This window comes from Pithys albifrons, chromosome 14, assembly GCF_047495875.1.
Source record: "Pithys albifrons albifrons isolate INPA30051 chromosome 14, PitAlb_v1, whole genome shotgun sequence".
Taxonomy (NCBI): Eukaryota; Metazoa; Chordata; class Aves; order Passeriformes; family Thamnophilidae; genus Pithys; species Pithys albifrons.
This window is the reverse complement of record NC_092471.1, coordinates 8,410,987-8,431,072: the sequence shown is the minus strand read 5'-3', so window position 1 is coordinate 8,431,072 and position 20,086 is coordinate 8,410,987. Positions and strand designations below refer to the sequence as shown.

Sequence of the window (20,086 nt, the reverse complement as noted above, 5' to 3'; positions counted from 1 at the left end):
CTACTGAAATCATGATGGTCGTGAAGACCCCAGTCCCCATGGACCAGCAGCAGCCAGCACTAAACTTGCCGCAATGATGCTGAGCAAGGAAGAAAGCATGAGGCTACTCCAAAATCGAAGGAGCTTTGAGGTAAGAGGAAGCAGGTCCATTTACAGATCCAAACCATTGTTGCATCTCACCTAGAGGAGACCTTCAGCTTTGAAACTCCTTTGAACTGACCTTTGGCAGTCCAAGGAGCAAAAGCAGATTTGCAGGCACTAGCAGGCCATGCTGCTCCTGCAGGTGCTGGTGCCTTGGGCATAGATAGAGGAAAAACAGGTTCTTATGCACAGCCATTGTGCTTTATAATTTTCCAGGGCAGCCAGTAAAGTCTGGAAAGATTTTACATCCTTTATTTCTGCAAGAGTACTAGGTTATCAATTCTATGCTAAAACAAACAAACAAATCTATTTAGATTGTTCAAGAAGAGGCTACTAATGTAGTAAATCACTCGATACAGGAATAAATGCACTGTAAACTGGCCAGTAAGCCAGGGATATCAACCAAGCAAAGGTTAGAAACTACAGGTGTTTTGAATATAGCAGCAATCCAACTGAAAACAGCAGCTGAGGGGTGGCTAGTTACAGACAGGAAAGAGTTGAGATGGAACATTTTATATTCCATATTGAAGACAATGTTCAATGCCTGGAAGCTGAAGCTGGCTACATTCAGACTTAAAAAAAGTAGCAGTTTCTCAGGTTGGTGGGAGATTAACACTGAAAGAACAGAACAGCCTTTAAAATTAGGTCTGTATGAATGGCAAGATTTTATCTGTGTCCAGGGAAAAAATCCTTCACAAGTGCAGCAACACCTCAGTCTTGCTGCATCCCAGGCGAAGAGCTGCACATCGCAGACAGATGGAAAGAAACAAAGTGTCACTAGTAACCTCCTGGGCAGGTCAAGAGGGGGAAAATGAATAAGGAAGGGAAGGGGATCTTCTGAGCTCAAACTTCCCCATCTCACACCTTTTCTCTGGCACACTGGGATGCTCGTGATCTAGAGCCTCCCATACAAGCTTGATCTCACCACACTGGAGGAAGAAAGCTCAGTGCACCCTGCTCTGCCCTGCAGCAGCCTGGCTCCCTGGGGAAGCTGAGTCTCTGGAAATCACTGAAACTTCAAAAATGGTGGATAATAACCTTAACACACAGCCAGGAAGAATTGCAGAGATGATTTTAATGGAAGCAGATTTAGATCAGCTCCAGCTACTAGGAAAAAACTTCCCCAGTAATTGCTATCGTAATGCAAATCTCTATGGCACCAACCACCAGCACATTGTTAACCATGGCCATACAAGAGTTCATTAAAAAGGCAAAAATCCTGCAAGGGGGGAAGCATCCTTTGGTTCAGAGCAGCAAACAAGGAGATGAGAGTTGAAAGGACTCACCCTTGATCTTTCTGCACATCACAGCAAATCAGCACACTCTCAGCTCCATTCCCTGCCTCAGAAAGGAGCCGGCCCCTAACACTGTCCTCAGGGCCAGGCTGGGAAAATGCAAGGCACATTATTAAAAAGGGAAGAATAGCTCCTACCCAATAACAACTCCCATCCCCTTTTTAAATGCCTAGGGGATCAGGTGTGACACTGAAGCAATATAGATGGGAGGGGAAATAAAGAAACTCACAACTGTAAGGTAATGAGGATCATCCAATTATACCTTCAGGAGTCTGTGTTAATTAGAAGCTTTTCAAGAGAAAAGTCAAAGGACTTTGCAGACACAGATGGAAACAGATTTTAACAAGCAATGATAAGTCCCAGTGTTGGAGAGGCATCTCCAGTTCATACAGGGGGTGACTCTAGTGAGGCTGTGCTACACCAGCAGCCACCCACCACCGACTGAGTGCAAGCCAGTGATCAGTCCAACTGATTTTCTGGGGAATATTATGATAATAACATGAATAATCATGTAGTCAGGACTGATAAAGGATTTTTCCCTACATAATAGTCATAGTTCTTTGTGAGAGCCCAAAAGCACCTGGGTCATTTGGTGGCTCATAAGTGGTGCATTACCAGTGGCTTAGGGAGGAGGAATTGATTTTTCCTTTTTCTTAATAATCATGTGTAATGCAGCAGGTTTATGCACTGTTGGCAGAGGCCATGGCTGTTTAAGAGGATTTGATAATAGCTCACACCTGAAGCAGACTTTTTTCCCAGACAGAAGGGAGTGCAGAGCAGTGAGTGGAACAAGCCACAATTAATTTTTTTGTTCTTTAGGTATGGCTATGGTAATCTTCTTTCTTCCTTTAAGTGTTACACTTGCCTTCTGAAAAAGGCACAGGAAAGCCATTTAAGAACTAAAAAAAATTATCTAAGAGACTGAGCAAAGCTCTTTTAGTTTATCCCCAAATGAACACTAACTTTGAGGTAATTCTTGTGGTTTATTGCACCAACCAAGAAAACCAGGTCATGTAAAATGAAAGAGCCCATATTACCTGTGAAGCAAAAGTGCCTTCTCAGCAGAGACTTTTTCACTCTGTGCTTGTCGTCCTAGGCCATTATTTTCACTTCCCTGAGATGTGCTTCATGAGAAATACTACAGGGACCCAGTCTTGGTGAACTGTAATGCACAGGGTTGTGAGTTGGAAACAAGGATTGCAACATGGAGCTGTGACAGAGGTAACATCCCGCTCACCCTAAATGAGTGTGCAAGATGCAGATAAGTGCTTCTAAGATGCATCAGAGAGGGAAAGCTGCCCCATGACCACAGGCACAGCAGATGGAGTTCCAGAGTTCAACAGCTACTGACCTATCAGTGCCCCAGCCCATCTTTGCCAGCACCTCGTTCCATGCAGTGACACTCCAGCAATAAGTGAACATGACTTTTGACAAAGTAAACCTCAGAGACCTGAGCAGGAGCTTCCAGACTCCCCTGGACCACAAGTGTGATTGCTCCAAGTAATAAACCTTGGGAAAGCCAAGCTTCAGTGTGTTGCTCAGGACATTTCACACAGGTTGAGCAATGGTTACAGTGCATCCTCTGGCAGCCCAGGTAAGATGGCTGGGTTTTGTCACACTGTGCCCCTACACAGCACACCCAGCTCTACCAGCCAGTGTTAGAGGTCTCGAGAGGTTATGAATGACACATGGGAGCCCAGAACAGCAGCACCCACAGGCGTGAACTGAGGCCCCTCTCGAAGTTAAGTCACTTTGTGAAAATGTAACTTTCAGTATTTCATTAAGATCTTTCCCATCTGTTAATCATCATCCTAGAGAGTTTGGTGACACTCTAAATGAAGCTATGAAGAGATGCATTTGCTTTAGATGTAATAGGACAGCTGTTTTATTATGAGTTAATGAACTATGATGATTAAAAAGAATCTGATTTTAGCAAAGCATGTATTAACAATTACTCTGGACTAAAATCGCAGCAGAGCAAGTTCTAGACAACTTTCATGACAATGACTGGAAGCAGAAGATGGAAAACCAGTGAGGTGCTACAGGACAAGAGGTGCCTCCAGACCAGGTTCCCTGCATCAGGCATAGGTTCCTTGGGCTGCCCCACGGCAACCACTCCACACCACCACCATCTCCTCTGGCCAAGTCAGTCATAAGGGTCTGCTCACACTCCTCCACCTTCCCAGCCCTCTTCATGCCCATGTTTCCCCTCTTCCCTGACCACAGCATTGCACAAGAGGCTGGGGGAAAGGAGAGGGGACAGTGATAGCAGCAGGCTTAAAGATAATTGAAAGACAGAGATAATTGACCTCTTTGTGGTTGCAAAACATATTTCAGATTGCTTTCCCCCAGGCCCTGGTTCACTTTGGCCAAGTCTGTTTGCCCTAGAGGCATTGCATGGAATGGGATGCTCCCTGATGTAGGGCCACATCCTTCCTGACTGCAAGGAGATGGTCCCATGGCCATGCTGAGCACGAGCAGCACCAAGAAAAGCTGATCCTGAGCTGAGGAGTCCTGCATTTGTCCTTCCCACAATTTCCAGTTTAGAAGAGATTTTTGTATTTCAGCTGAACCTTGTGCCAAGGACCAGAGGCCACAGAAAGCAGTTGGAGTTTCTGTAGGGGTTTCCTAGTTCACATGGAGAAGTTTTTAAGAAGGAAAGTCTTTGCCTTGAGAGAGTTTCAGTGAAAAAACTCTAAAGAGTTAATGAAGGCAGGTCCATATGCTGCATATGCAAATCACTTATCTTCTACTGTTAAAATAAATCTGTTCCAAATCATTCTGGTGTCCCAGCAGCTGCCTCCTGATCTTTCTCCACTTCAGCCCTCCATTTGGCCTTCTTTTCTGTGTTCGCCCTCAGCAATGTCTGATCCTTTTTTGCAGCCTTGAAAAGAATTAGGGAAAATCATTGCATGCACATGTTTGCCACCACTACATTTCCCCACATTTGCACCATTTCCCTTGATAACCCACTGTCCTTTTTGATATTTCACAGTGCAAAAGATAATGTGTTTCCCTATTATACCACATTTTCAGTATTTGCAGCTTCGATTAGCAGGAGAATTACACTGTAAGTTGTTTACAGGTACACTGGGATATCCAAGTCATACTGGAGACCATGCTTGCCCAGCAGTGGGATGGGGAGAAGTGTCACAGCTCTTGGGGGCCATGGTGGCTTGTAGACAAGGCAAGCAGAAACACAGGAGCCTCATGGTCAATGGATGTAGGGCAGGATCAGGTACCATTGACACTGTCTGAGCTACTCCATCACCTTTGGACTGGCCTCTTGTTGAGATATTGTAATACAGAGCATTGCACTAAACAGGTTTATGGCAAAGTGAGTTAGAAGGAACATGTTAATCAGCAAGTTGTGCTTCTCTATGCCAATCTCTCCTCTGGAGAAGGGAGACACAAACCCTGTGCAAATATTGCTTGTATGCACCTATACTCAAACATATCTGTCACCCAGGTGCTTATTTACCAAAAGCATACATAGACCATACTTTAAGTGAATCAGTTCACTTCACCCACAAACAATACTCACTTCTTTGCCTGTGATGACCATGGCCAAACAGCCCAGCACAGTCAGCGCGATCATGAGGTAGCAAACCTTTATCCTGACAATGTTCCTTGCTGCATCGAGGACATCAGACCTGCAGAGTACAGAGCAGTTTCCATCCTGCAGCAGCATGTGTGAAATGAGATCATGGGGAGCTGGGTAATAAATCCTCAAGTCCTACAGCAACTGCCTGTCAAGGTGCAACGGGTTTCAGCCTTCTCTTTCCACAGCTCCTTAGAGGACAACTGAAAAAATTAGACTATGGGGAAAAGATTTTGCCTTCCTCCCACGCAAGTGGGGTATTGCTACTTCAAATAGCCACCAGTAAGAAAAGGAATAACAAAGCCTGCTCTTCTGTCTTCTTTTATTACATATGAGAGTGAACACCTGAAAAATGACAGGGACAGGAAAGTCTTTCCAGTGTGATCATGGAATTATGAAGGGCCCACCTTTGGGTGCTGCAGGGCGTGGGGTGCTACACAGCAAAAAGAGACATTGGGGCTGTGCCACCAGGTGCAGGCAATGCCACCCTCAGTGAATTAAAAACACATGCATGACATTTTGGCTAAGAGTAACGCAGAGTTTTCACACAGTGCTGAGGGACAATATAGTGGTGATTGGATCCATATGCACATCCCCACATGCCCATCCAAGCTGCATACACTGCTTTGCAGCCCTTTCCCACCACAGCACAGCCTCTGCCAAGCAGTTGACACCAGCCCTCCAAGCATCTGTCTGCAGTGGGAGGCTGAGCTGAGTTGAAGCAGACAATCGCACCATCCATGAGCAGTTGTCTTCCCAAATTGCTAAACAGCCACAGCCATTGCTGGAAAATTTCCACCATCTTCCATGAGTGACTCCTGGCATGTATCCAACAATTCATGTTTGCAAGAGACTGCAGCGTCGCAGTGAGTCACTCATGAAAGCATATCCAGCCATGGATTTACTTATGCCTGCAAGGGGAAGGATGGCTGGAGGAGCTCCCAGGATGTCACAAGTCAGAAGCTTAGGACTCTAAAACTGAGTGACAATCCTTTAATTAAATATCTCAAAAACAAGGTGAAACTGTACACCAGACATGAGGAACTCATTGCAGATGTCTGTCACCAAAGATGTGTACAGCCCCAACTTTTCTTATTAAAATTTATGCAGTATTATTGCTAATCAATAAAACCTAGCAAAGCATGCAAAAATACGAAGTAGCTTATATTTTACCATGGTGACTTCTGAGTTACAAAGCTACTTGTCTTGCAAAAGACACTACAACTTAGTTTGAAATTTATGATATCTAAAACAAGTGAATCCAGTTTACTTCAAGGGGTATGACAAAAAGTTTACATTGCCAAGAATTACAATTATTTCTGGACACCAGTAGCAGCAAGTCCCATCAGCATGGGGGAGTACTAGCCCTTAACATGTGAGCACAATTCTGGGTAATGCAATCTGGGGTCTCAATCTGTATGTTCACAGCCAAAAGTATCATTCGGACAAGTCCACTTACGATATGTACTTGGGAATGTCCTCCTCCTTTTTAAAGCGTCCTGCCCATATTAACACTTTTTTATCAAAATTTGTAGGTCTTCTATCATTTCTGAAAGCTTCTTTACCTGTAAAATATTTTGTAAGAGAAAACAATGAGCCAAGCTTCAAGAAGGGAAGAGGAAAAAGGCTATTATTACAGTGGGAAAAGCACTGAAAGTTCAAAATTACACTTTTCTATTCTCTGAGAACCAAATGTGTTTTCTATTGTCAAAAAGACTCAGCAGCTGGAGTGAGAGGCTGTGTTACATTTGCAGCTTATTTCATTTGAGGGTTCTTTTTTCCCCTTTAGTTTTGGTAGGTCTTAAACTAAAAATCTCTTTTAAACTTTCTGATTAAGGGGGTAAAGGATGCAGGGCTGAAGTCCCCCAAGACCACAGCATCTTGTTTTTAAATGGTTCAACTAGTGAGTTAAGACAACTGCCAGCAGCACAAGTAACTCCTCACCAGCTTCTCCTCTAAAATCACCGATGGAGAGATGAGGTCTGCTTAAATGCATGCTGGTGGGAGGCTGGCAGTAGTTCTCATGCAAGCTGGGTACCACATTGTTGTACTCTAATGATGATACATTACACCCCATCAGGCTACCACGGCGATGCCATTAGCATGCTGTCACCTGCAGCACAATGAGAAAAGGACTCTGGCTCCTCTTGATGGAAACAGGCCCAGTGACAGGCCATGACAAGCACAGCAGCAGGGAGACCCTGCAAAAATAGCAATGGCTGTCTCAAATCCTGGTTTTTGTATTGCACACCTGCACAGGTGGACTTTGCAAGGTAGACGACAGCGCTCACCCAGTACCAACACCCAGGTAGGTGCACCCAAGATGCTATGCTATAGTGCCCTGTGCTTGCAAATGTGGGGACTTGGGTTGAGAAATGCCCAGTGCTTGACCAGGACATGTAGGAAGGGATGGACATGAAGATATCCCCAGTTTCAGTGTCTTGCAGTCCCTGCCTGTTGCTGGATTGCTGGTTCTTGGCTGAAAGGAAATCACTACCACTACAGAACAGGGCATGGGGAGCACCTCTTCCTGTCTGTGTTGAGATGATGAAATTACATTAAGTGCCTTGGCCCCAGACCTGCTCATGCATGCCAGGACTTGCAAATCTTGACAGTTGTAAATCTTGGCACCCAGACCTCCAGGTAAATTTAATCTCCTGCTTCTCCTATTTGTCTTACAGAGTGCCAGTGAGACCAGGAGAGGTACCTCAGGAAGTGCCAGAATCAGATCTGCAGCAAGCAGTGTGTCAGATTGCTAAAAGGACAGGCTTCACCCTAAAGGAAGGCAAGGGCAAGCCCCATGCTGGAGACCCTCAGCCATCCCACGGGAACACAGACAGCCCCATACAGCCCAGACTTGCTACGGTGAGGGGTCTGCAAAGGTACAGCCAAGAAAGTGGTGCTACATATTAAAATGAGTAACTACCTCTATACCAGGAAGCTTGTCCACCTGGGAGCAGCCAATGTCTTCTCCCTGCCGTGTAATCCAGAGCCCTGCCTGGCACAACCACACACAGCTGTGGCTGCAGCCTAGCAAAGGAGCACTGAGGGGATCTGAGGAGTGCAAGTTTGCCACTTGCACCAGCCCTGCACAAGCAGGGACATGCACTAGTCCTACTCTGGAAACCTGGCAACTGGGTGGGAGGAGGAATGTTTGTTTATCTGTTTTAATTAACATTTAATTAACTGACATGTAATGTCAGTTTGTATTGGCTGCCATAGCAAAAGGACGATTTAATGCAAAAAACTTTATCCCTTTGCACTGCGCTGGTCAGAGCTCTGAGCATGCTCCACGCCCCAGGCAGTGTTTGCAACCCCAGGAGATGCAGCACTGCAGTTACAGCCACCGATGAGAACGAGGGTCGTTTTCTCATCCTTTCCTGCAAACACCCTTTCCCTCCACGCTGCAGCATGAAACAGTGACCGAAGGCTTTTTACCCACCTGCAGTAGCCGTCTGCAAAGCCGCGCCCTGAGCGTCCCTTGCTTTGTTGCTGACAGCTCTGGTGGGGCGCAGGACCGGCCGAGCCACCGACTGCCACAGCGCAGGGCTGTGCCCCAGCAGCCTCCCCAGCATCCTGCCCGGGGCAGCACTGGGCAGCACTGGGCACCTCCGCCCCAACAGCCTGGGCGTGCGGGGGGCCCGGCAGGAGCTCAGGAGGCTGCCTCTAGGAGTTATTAATGTAAAACTACACCCTTTTTGTAAGAAGGAAGTAGCATGCACTTCCACCCCGACAGACAAGAGATTGTGCTTATGTCATGGTGACAAGTTAAATTTATCACCTGTGTTTATTAAAACGACACACCTTCGGAGACAGGCGTGCAGAAATCACCACTGTGGCAGCTCACGCCCAGTCCAGACTCTGCCCCAGGCTCTCCATCACAAGAAGCTGCTCAGGACAGCAATGGCTATTTGCATTATTTTCTCAATCCTTACTATGGAAGGACTAAAATAGGACAGCATGCTGTATATCCCCAAAGATAGGCTTAGTGACTGTTAATTATCACAGCTGGTTAAGCTGTTAGAGTTCTTAATTGTTCTCAGCTAAAAAATAATCTTGCAAATCAGCTACTTTAAACTGACTTTCTGAAGAGGAACAGTGTTTATCCCATCTCAGAATGGTTTGGTGGCAGGAAATTAAAGCTGATGTTTGCATCTGCAAATGCATTATGGGGAGCCCATCTTGTATCCAGACTGCAAACTTTCCTATTTCAGATATATTTCAGGTTTAAAACAGTAAACTAAGAAATTGTAACTAAAACCTCAGGTGTTGTAGTATTTGTCAGTCAGTAAAATTGTCACTGAAATGTAGCGGCATCTATAAGGTATTTGCCCTCCACAAAGTCTGGATAGCACTGGAGGTTTTCCTTAACATCAGCTGTTGTAACCAGAGAATGAACCAAAACCAAAGTTACTTTATCACTTTGACATTTCTCCTGCATTTTGCACAAAATTCTAGCCGATGGGTCAGGAAATGGAAATGCAAAATACTTGTCTCATTTGGAGCAACGGGGATTTACTCTCCTCAGATATACAATGCTCTAAAGTTGATTTGCAGGTAGGGGAAAAAATTGCATTTGAAGGGGAAGAAGCAGTTGCTGAAAGGTAAATTTTTAAGAACTATTTAGTAATACTATCTAATGCAATATTGCAGATAATCAAACTGTGTCTAAAAGCCAGGGAAGGAACTATCGGGATGTTGGCAAGGATATTCTTTAAGGGCTGAGAGGATGAAAGATGTGAAACAGATGCAGTTCCAGCTCCCCAGCTCCTGGCCCCAAGGAAAAACTCTACCATTTATAGAGACATTTTATATTTTTTGAGAACACAAAGTTATTGATACTGAGGGAAGAAGAAACTCACAGCAATGACAAATATGGGTTTTCCTCTTTCATGAAAGCTCTACAATGTATTCAGATATAACACACTGTTTTTAGCTTAATTCACTCGTAATTTGGTAAAGCAAATTAGATCCATTTCCAGATTAGGAACCCATACAGAAAATAAATAGTGGTTTGAGCTTCCAGCTGCAAACAAAAGCTGCAAACAAGCAGAAATCAGTGAATGTGATTATGCTGGAAGAAACAGAAGGGGAAACTGGTAAAGTCATGGAGAATATTTGTGTCCTGCTCAGGATTTCCCTGGGGGAAAAGGGATGTGAGGAGAAGGAAAGATGCATTTATAGCCTGAGGTTTACAGGGCTCAGCACCCCTGAGCATCCCCACAGTTCCCCTTCTCATCTTGTAGAAGAGCTGCTGAGTGGCAAAGGGACACTGCACATCTGAACATCTCTCAGACCTCAAGCTGAGTGGGCAGGAGGGGCTGTGGGGCAGTGGATGGCACTTGCTGCCATGATGCTTACATTGCGCTTGTACTTGCCTGACCCCACAAGGGCTCCAGCTGTGCAGAACATTAGAGCATTTTCACTTTAACAGGCACTCTCCAAAATACTTATTGCAGAAGTAACTGTCTTTCCGTTATGTCTGATTATGGATTTGAAGAGGTAAAAAAGAACATTGTTATTTTATGTCTTAGTTTCTCAAAAGTGGAGAAAACCATGGGGTTTTCAGGCCTCTGGTGCTTATCCACCTAGGGGTTGCCAATTGTTTCCTCTAGCAGACATACCAGCTAACAGCTGTATTAATCATGTCTGCTGTGAGCAAAAAGGCACTTCAGGATTTATTATGCCAGCATTCGGAAGTGCAAAGACACAGAGATCCTCATGAAACCACAAAGCCAGTTACTTGCTCCTGAATTTTACTTGTTTGTCTGGCACTGTGAATGCTTGATGCCAGGATGAGTTTGACTACAGTGTATGAATGCTGTAGACACCTCTGAGTTAGGAATTCAAACTTTCCTATATACAATGTGGATTTCTCTCTGGCCCAGAGAAAAGAGAATCCCTTCCTAAATAGCACAAATATGCAGAATTCTCTTGGACCAAGGTAGCCTTGTGTGCAGTCTGGTGGCCTTAGTCCTCTTTAGAGTTTTGTGCTTAGTCCAGCACATCTCCCCTGGCCAGATTACAGGAGGCACATCCAGTCACACCCCATACCAAGCTATCTCTTGATACCCATCAGTGATTCATGAGCGGAATGCAATCAGTATTTCATAACCATTAAGCTCATGGATAGACAGTTTATTCAATAGCAGCACAACTTGTTCAAATGTAAAGAATTAGTAAAACTGGGTTTAAAGCACCATCTCCTCCACCTTCACATCCTTCTTCCAGGAGGAGAGCAGGACCTCAGCTCCTCAGCAAGTCCTAGACAGGACAGATGACACCGACTTGCTGTACTGATGTCCCCCAGGCTTGCTCTGACCCTTGCTGCAAGAGAAGAGCACAGATCTGAAAGCTTTTGAGTTACAACAGAGCAGACTAGCTCAGACAGAGCAGAGGATGGTCTGCAGCTGTGGTGGTGGTGGTGTAGACTCGTGACATTTCTGTTTTCTCTGAGTGATACATAGCTGCAATGCTTGTTGCACACTGCTGCCAACATTGAAGATTTGAAACAAACAGAAAACCTCACAGGACTCCATCCTTGTTCTGCATCCTCTCCACACCCCTTCAGCCACTTCAAACTCTGCTCTTACAGCTAACTCCACAGCAAGGACCAGCAACTGGTCCCTAATTGTACTCAAAAACCTTTCCAGAACTGGAACTGAGAAGCCACAATATAAACTCAATTGTTTGTTGTAAAACTCCATTACTCTGGTTTCTGGCTGACTTTATAATGTTATCCCCAGAGCCCAAATTCTGATTATTGTCAGCCCATTGCAGCAATGAGAAACTTAGACCCAGGTTCTCTTCACTTGTACTTCTTTTTCTGCTTTCAACAGCCACAGTAATGAAAGTGTTTATTCTTCCAGAAGCCCCAGATTCCCACACATATCTTTAAAACTCCTGGTTCATTTTCATAATAATGCACAAGAAATTTTTATACTCATGCACAGAAAAGAATTCATAGGAGTATTCAACCAAAAAAAGTATTATTCTGCAAAGCTGTTTTCAGTGTCCTCAAAAACAAATGTCTTACCATCACGCTCTGTTTTGCACCCCATGCAAACATTTTACGTGAGGTCTGTGATGAGGAACATAAGATAATCTTATCTTAAAATTCTTTGCCTTCCCCCCAGCTAATTAAATATGCAGCAGAACTCTGTCTTGGTTCCTAGACAAGATAAACAGCAATCCTGGATGGGCTTGTGGCTCATGAAATTCTAAGTGAGTCAGGAAATATTTTTCCATGCACCTGTGTATTCTCCAGCAGCACAGTTTCACACAGCAAATGCAATGAATTTCTTTAAAACGTCTCACTTACCTGCAGACTCCCAGCCCAAAATCTGTCCCTCCTCCTCAGGGTCCCCAGGAAGCAGCACTCTCAGGGCTTGTTTTCTCCAGAAGGTGAGTCACATCCTCCCCATATCAGCAAGAGTCTACCACAGGGAAACTCAAATGCAAATCTCAAGAAACTAAAAGCTCCTTAATATTTCTCACCACAACCAAATAAAATCAAAGGTACAGTTACAGTACCTTATAAAAATCAGACTTAGGGGGTTTGTAAAGACTTCTCAACACAAGCAGCAGCATGAGACTTTCATTCATTCAGAGCACTAGGATTCATATCTTTTATAATCTTGAGCATTGTCAAAAAGACAAAGCAATGAAGGAGTCCTTCGTCTCTTCCTGTGCTACACTTCAGCTTTGCTTTTTTAAAAAAATATTAAATTTTCCTCTCTCCAGTTGCTGAAAGATCCTGCATTTTCTGCCAATATTGTCCCTATTCTTCCAAATTTGATAGTGTAACTACTATTTGAAAAATCTTAGAAACCATAAACAAGACATTAAGCCACACTATTAAAAGAAAAAACAAACCCAACCAAACAAAACCAAACCTGCAATCTCCACCATCTCTGGTAAATTTTGCCTAATTTGGACCATATGAGCATTTTTGCATCAGTCTCTTAAGAGGGAAAGGTATTCAACATAGCACACTTGTATTTTCTACAGCAGGAGCAGTCAGTTCCCTCAGGTAAAAAATATCTGAGCTGTTCTCTATGTCTGCCACTAATTCAAAAATGAGAAGGATTTGGCCCTGGGTGTGTCAGGTCTGAGCAGCAGTGCCCAAGGTTGCAAAGATCAGGATCACCAAATTATCCTTATCTAAGAAGATTCATCTTCTCTGCCATTAAGAACGTTTATTCTCAAGAAATTTAAACCCCAATTAATAGCCTGGATTTTTGGCTGCTTAAAGTATGTTCATCTCTGAAACAGCAAGAGAGCCCACTGCTACCTCTCCTGATGGGAATGCCTATGAACAAGGGGGTCACTGCTGTAGCCAGGATGATCCATAAATCACCCTTGCTTTGCTCCCTTCCACCAGTTTTGTGTTTTTAGATAAGATGCAATAGAGTATTTGTTGAACACAGGAATGCAGTTATGAATTGCCTTAATAGCAACCAAATTCAGTGGAGCTTGTGAGCTGTATCTGGAGTCACTAATCTCTGCAAGTAGATACCAAAAAGGGACTTGGGGTAGGTCTGATGCGTCCTGGGTACAAAGTGCAGTGTTTATAACAGTTGGTGTCAAAAGGACAAAGTTCATGGCAGCAAAACAAAGGTTAGTCATTGCTCTGGCAAAGCTCCAGTTTGACCTTTCCCAGGGTTTGGGATGATCATATGGAGGTGATGAGGTGGCATGTCACCTCCAGCACAGGGTGACTTGGCATATGCAGCACCTGCCCACAGATGGGCTGAAACGTGGGGAGGCTGCCCAAGTGCAGCTTCGTAATGGGGGAGCAGTCAGATGTGAGCAGCAAAAATCCCAGGACCCATGGGAAATTGTCCAAAATGTTTGGGGTGTTGGTATGAAATTGCAGGGAAATTAATGCACTAATAAGCTTTACATCAGGTCACTGATTTCTGGAACAACGCACAACTGGGCTGCAGAGAAAAAAGTAGGACATCCTGAAGAAAACAAAACTATCAAAATCTTAACAATTTATATTTTGACTCAGAGTTTGGAGAACCATTTAATGCAAACATTTTCCACACCTGTTTCCCCAGCTGAGCCAGAGAAACACACTGACAAGGACAGACTCGTTGTTCACTTGTCATTTAATGATTTTCTTTCCTGAGAAAAATGGCATTGTCTTCAAAAAAAGACGCGTTTAGAAATTTTTCAGCCCATTAGTCAATAGTTTAGGGGAAAAAAGAAACCTAATTTTAAAAGATTGAACCATTCTTTGTGGAAATGTCTTTCCCCCACAGTTGTTTTAATATGAAGATGACTTAGATTTTTCTCAGATTCTGAAGGGAAGTCATATACCATTGATCAGACCAATCAACTGGCTGATATCAGTAGGACCCCCTGTATTGTGGGGTCAAATTTCACTTTTAGTGACTGGCTGAATATGAATGTAATCAATACAGGAGCAATTGTGTCCTGGGTAACACAGGAGGAGGCACTACCCTGGCATATTTTGGCCCAGCAATGCTCACCACAGTAACCTATAACAGAGCCAGGTGCCTCCTCAGCTTTATGAACTGTCTCTAAAGAGACCATAAAACTCTTTCAAACATTCCTGGATGAAATACGACCAATGCATAGGATGGGATTTACTTTCAGCAGAATTTATGTGTCCAAAGGGACCACAGGAAAACATCTCCTAAGAGATGCACAGCCTTCCAGGTACAGCATGGAGAGGGCAGGACACTGAAAATTTGTCAGACAAGTATCTCGTGCTCTGGGGGCTTTGGTGAAGAAGTGTTGTCTTGCTGCCCTGTCCAAACTACTGCCTACTGGCCTGCACTCTCAGGGACTGGCTCACATGTGCTAATGTAGGGATTGACTTGGGCTAGTTACTTCTCTGCTCCTTGCTTGGGCAGCAATTTGTACAAGGGAGTAGTATGGTGAAGCAATTATGAGGAGGAGGGAAATGAGAGACTTATCTTGAGAAGATATATAATCATTACCTCTTACATACACAGGACTTTACTTCTTCAACAGTAACATAAAACTGTCCTGCATTTTCTGGATTATGTATGTCATGGAAACACATACACAAAGCCATTGTAATGAGTTGTGTTACTGAAGGAGGAATTTGTTCAAGAATAAAGCTTATCATAGATATGAGATGTTCCCAGAGTGTTATTGACTGATGGGCTGCTCTCATTTACTTCGCCTTCAGTAAAACATCTCTCACAAATACAGATGCCATTCTTGGAGAACTGAGGTTCTTCAAACAAAGATAATTTGGAAAAGGAAGTAACTAAAGTGGGGATGGTGTCACCGAGGTCACATGGAGGTCAGTGGGAAGACTGCCTAGGAAAACTGGATGGTCTCAAAGGCTTATGTTGTATAAATGGGACAAAGAGCACATAATGCAAGGTCAACTCTTTGAGGCTAAGAATGAGGATTCCTGGCTTCATTTGGTTAACTTAGATGACTCCATGCTGCCAAATGGATGCTGACATGAAAAAAGCAGATGCAGTTCTAAGATGCAGGAGAAAAGTTACTCCAGTCGAGAGAAAACAATTTTAGTATTCTCATATAAAACATCTGGAATAGCCTGCAGTACTCTGTTTGTTTAAGGAAGTTAATCAAGAAAAAAAGGAATAAATGAAGAAATGAGAGGAATATGTCTTTTTCTTAGCTAACAAATTAAAAATGAAGAAGCATCATGGTAGATACCGCTCTGAGAAACTCAGTGCCAGTTAGGCTAAAACACAGGACTAATACCTGAACAAAGGGTATAAGCTGTTCATGAGGATGCCAAGGGCTGCACTTTTTCTCTGGTACCTTTCAGCACTGGAGCAGGAGCTGTCTCCACCTTTCTATTAGCTAATACAGCACAGGTAGTACCACCAACAGCCAGGCCACACAGCTCTCCAGACTCCTGCGGCACTGCTGGGCTGGGTTAACTCCAGGCCATAGCTGCACAGTCATTAATGTTTACAAAACAAGTTTCCAGGGAAGCAATGTAATCAGATGTGAGAGGGAGATGGTTTCATTACCTGAACTAGGCCTCATTATTCACCATTTCTCTGGCAAGAGCTGATAAATGCAGGCTAATGAATCTTCGCACTCGGACGAGCGGGAGAAGTGCCTGCTCGGTGCTGCCGCATGCTAAGCAGGATCAGAGAATCCAACTGTCAGCTGAAAGCCCAAAAAGTAAAATACAAACTCATCTATTGCAGCACTGCAGGGAGAGGAGAGAGCGGTTTCAACCACGGTTGGCTTGGTCTTTCAGTCACCTTGGCTGTGGGAATGCTGTGGCTTCTATTTGGCCCAGACGAGCAAATTGAACTTGAAACATCCCAAGGATAATAGGGAATCTGTGTACACTGGGGATATATGCAAAGAGTCAGCTCTTTCAGGACCAATGGTAGCAGCTGGAGTCTTCGTGGTCCTGACAGTTAAATATCATTCTCACCCTGGTCATGATACAAAAAAGATATCAACAGAGATAGAGGCAACGGCATCAACTTGTAAAAGCACAGTATCAGGACCTTTGTCCACTTCTGCAGTACTGTCATTTCATCAACACAGTTCCACATTGCTATTTCTTCCTTTAAAAATTAGGGAAACAGGAAATACCCCACTCAATGTAGAAAATTATTAAAAAGAAACCCCAACAACAAAAAGGCGAAACACAAACAAACAAAAATCAATGCTAAAGTAAATATCAGAAAAGCTCTTGATCATAAACAAGTTCTCAGGGTTGTGAAGACTATCTCTACTTTTTCTGTACTTTCTGCATGTGTCACAAGCAACGTGGCTCCCAAGTTTTATATGAATTTTATGTGATCAACCAGAACATTTGGCAAGGCTCCTCTGGAAGGAGCTTAGACACTAACAGCTAAGATGAAAACCTATTCATAGAGGAACACACATGTCCTGACATTACAAGGAAATGCTGCCCTCATCTGTCTTCTGGTGTCAGCTTCTATTTTCCTGCCTACTATGCCTAAAGCATTCATCACTTCCAGAATGAAAAGGTGACTTTAGTGTTGCAACCATCTCCAAAGCCTGTGCCTGAACTGGAGCCATTAAGGGATGCTGCTGGTGGTGACTGGAGTCTCCATGACCATGTTGCTGCAACAGAGTTTAAATGTAGACATTTCTCATTCTCTATATTGAAGGTAGTGCCTTGGCACAAAGGAAGAAAATGGCTCATAGATTCCTTATAAAACTAAAATTGAACAAAGAAAATAATAATTTCTAATGCCAGGAGAGCAGGAATACTGAGTGTTGAAACTGGGATTCAGCAAGAGCAGAACAACCCCTGCTTCTGCAGCACACTGGCACACTGGGCAGGGATTTGGGGATATGATGCCTGCAGGCCACCCTGTTGCAGAAAACACAGAGAACATGGCTGGTTTGCCTCTTTCATCTACACTGGTAAAAGTCCATCTTTCTCTTATAAACACATGCACACAGAGCTGAGGCACATTTTAAGCACCATCAGTGGCCCTCAGGAAGGTGAAATGAAAGAGAAGTTGAACATGCCATCATGTTTCATAAAAGTATAAGCTTTGAAGTTGGAAAAATAGTACATGAAGTATAGCACTAGCCAGTGTATAGCACAGCCATGAGCTTTGGCCAGCCTGGAAGGCAGGTGATGGAAACAAGGCTGGATGTTGCCAGCCATGATCTCCACACTGCAGTATCCAGGCTCTTGTGTCCCCACCTAAGGTAGATGGGTTGGCCAAAGCTTGCCAGAAACATTGTGACCTACCTATACAGCAATGCACATTGGAACATTGTTTATGGTTTTGCTGGTAAATAACCCCTAACATTAATTCTATGTCTAATTGCCACCTAGTTTCCTAGATAAAAATTTTCAGAACAATCCTTCCAAACTGATTTGCATCTAAACATCAATTCCAAATGATCCTTTCCAAGATCACAAAAGAAGCTCTGCACTCAGCATGCCCAACCTCAGACCCTCCACCTGAATCCAGGATCCCTCCAGCAACTCACCCTCCCATTAACTTTAACCAGGTCCCAAATTCCAGAGCCTGGTTGATGTCTCGGCAATCAAAGTCTCTCATTACAGCCTTTTTGCCTGACAACTTAATATGATCTGTCATTTCACAGTCCTGTAGCTCTATCTGAACAGGTGGAATATGGCAGATTCCTCTCATTATTTTAGTCTTTGTCAAACAACTGTTATTAATTCACAGTAATCTACATATTTCTAGATTTTCCTCTAAGCATTTTCCTTTATCTCATTAACAGCTGCAGCAGTTACACACATCACTCCTCTCATGATTTCCATGGATGGCTATTGGGTCTGCTCTCCAGGCCTGATTTTTTGCAAAGCAAAATTCCTGTTTGATTTATTTGCTTGCTGAGCAGAGCCTATTCCAAGACTCAAGCCGTCTTTGGTGCTTTCTCTGCTGCACATCATATTCAAGATGCACACATGCACTTCACCTCCACACTGACTCCAGGCTTCACTGAGGTGTTTTACTATTTCATGAGTTAGCATGCAGTGATAAATCAGTTCCAGAAAGTTATCTCAAGCCTTCTTGAGACTGTTTTATTGAGGGAACAAAACCTTTTGTAGTAGCTGTGACTGCTGTCAGTCAGCCTGACTGACCGAGCAGAGTCAGCACAGGTAAAACTGCCATTACCCACTCCATTTCCTTCAGTGGAAATTTAACCTGCCATTGCATCTTCTCTTTCACCATGGCTTCTGAGTTCCAGTAAGTGGACTTTTCCAACCCCACATCCCAGTTTTGTGACAACTTTTACACCTCCACTTCCAGTCCCCAGAGTCCAGCTGAGACTTAACTCACTTTGTGACCTTCCTCTGGACTCTCTCCATCAGGTCGAGGTCTGGACAACTGAGATAAGCTGTGGTCACTTCCAGCCTGCAGAGGCCAGAGTGGCTTTAACAAGGCAGCTTTATTTGCACCTAAACCCTTGGTTTGGAGCTTCTGCGGGATGCTCCAGCTGTCTTCATCTCACATTTGGAACTGGGTAACAAAGACCTTCCCACACCAGCCAGGCTTAAAGCTCACACTGCTCAACAGCTGCCAGCAGGGCAGGATCGAGTACCAGTGACACAGCTGCTCTAAAGTGCAGCCACGGAGCAGCGAGGAGAGGGATCCGCCCCCAGGAGAGCCGGGCGGGCCAGGGGTGGTCCAGCCCCTCGCAGCGGGAGCGGAGCCGCAGCCATGGGCACACGCTGCTCTCTGCTGGGCAGCTCCGCGCCGCGCAGCCCCGCCTGGAAACCCGCCCGCTGCACGGAAGCGATGGGGGAGAGATGAAATTAAAGACATTTCTTCGCTTCACTTCATGCTTTTGAGCAGTTTCTGCAATAAGAGCAACTTTGGGGTTTTCAGGTTTTTTTCTTAATCTTGGCCGCTAACTAATCGCTTTACATGCATATAAAAATGCCAGTTGAAATATCTGGTTTTAAATACTTCCATGTTATAGATGTGGCTTTTTGAAATGGCAAACACATGTGTTCTCTTTCCTGGCAATCCAAAGCAAATGTACAACTTTTGCACTTCTAATCTTCTCATTCCAAGAGTTTTCCTTTCACTCTTGTTTAGATGGATCCCATTTGCTTTTATCCCCTCAAAGTAAAAAAACCCTCAAACTCCAGGCATTTCAATCACCTGCCCAGCATAGAATACCCTCCCTGAGCAGGAATGTGATTGGCACTTGGCACTACTGATGCTTTAAACTGCTGATCTAACAAACACCGGTGTGCTGAGTACCCAGTCTGGGTGAGTGAGGAATACTCAGATCTGGGTCCACAGAAGCACCAAGGGACACCAGGTCTAATCATCCAGAGGTGCTGAACATTATCTGCTGGGCCAAAGCCATGACAGGTGAGGAATGTGAGTGCCATATCCAAAATACTCACTAAAACTCTTTAGCAGATGCCAGCAATCAGTAACAGAGGGAGTGAATCAGCTCACACAGAGAAACAGAAGCTGGATAGATCAGGACGATATCAGATATACACACACAGAGAAGGATCCCAGCTCTGTCAGGAGAGTGAACCTTGCCTTCAGAGCTTTCCTACCTC

At 44.2% G+C, this 20,086-nt stretch overlaps 1 protein-coding gene across 1 annotated transcript; it reads right to left on the bottom strand.

Moving 5' to 3' along the window:
• Positions 1 to 1,199: 1,199 nt before the first annotated feature.
• Positions 1,200 to 8,774, bottom strand: LOC139678644 (protein FAM162B-like). The gene is made up of 4 exons (XM_071569626.1): positions 8,480 to 8,774; positions 6,497 to 6,602; positions 4,981 to 5,089; positions 1,200 to 4,320 (listed from the first exon to the last, which is right to left on the bottom strand). Exons 1-4 carry the CDS (start codon positions 8,610 to 8,612, stop codon positions 4,213 to 4,215), a joined length of 456 nt encoding a protein of 151 aa, XP_071425727.1. The 5' UTR covers positions 8,613 to 8,774; the 3' UTR covers positions 1,200 to 4,212.
• Between the last annotated feature and the right edge of the window lie 11,312 nt (positions 8,775 to 20,086).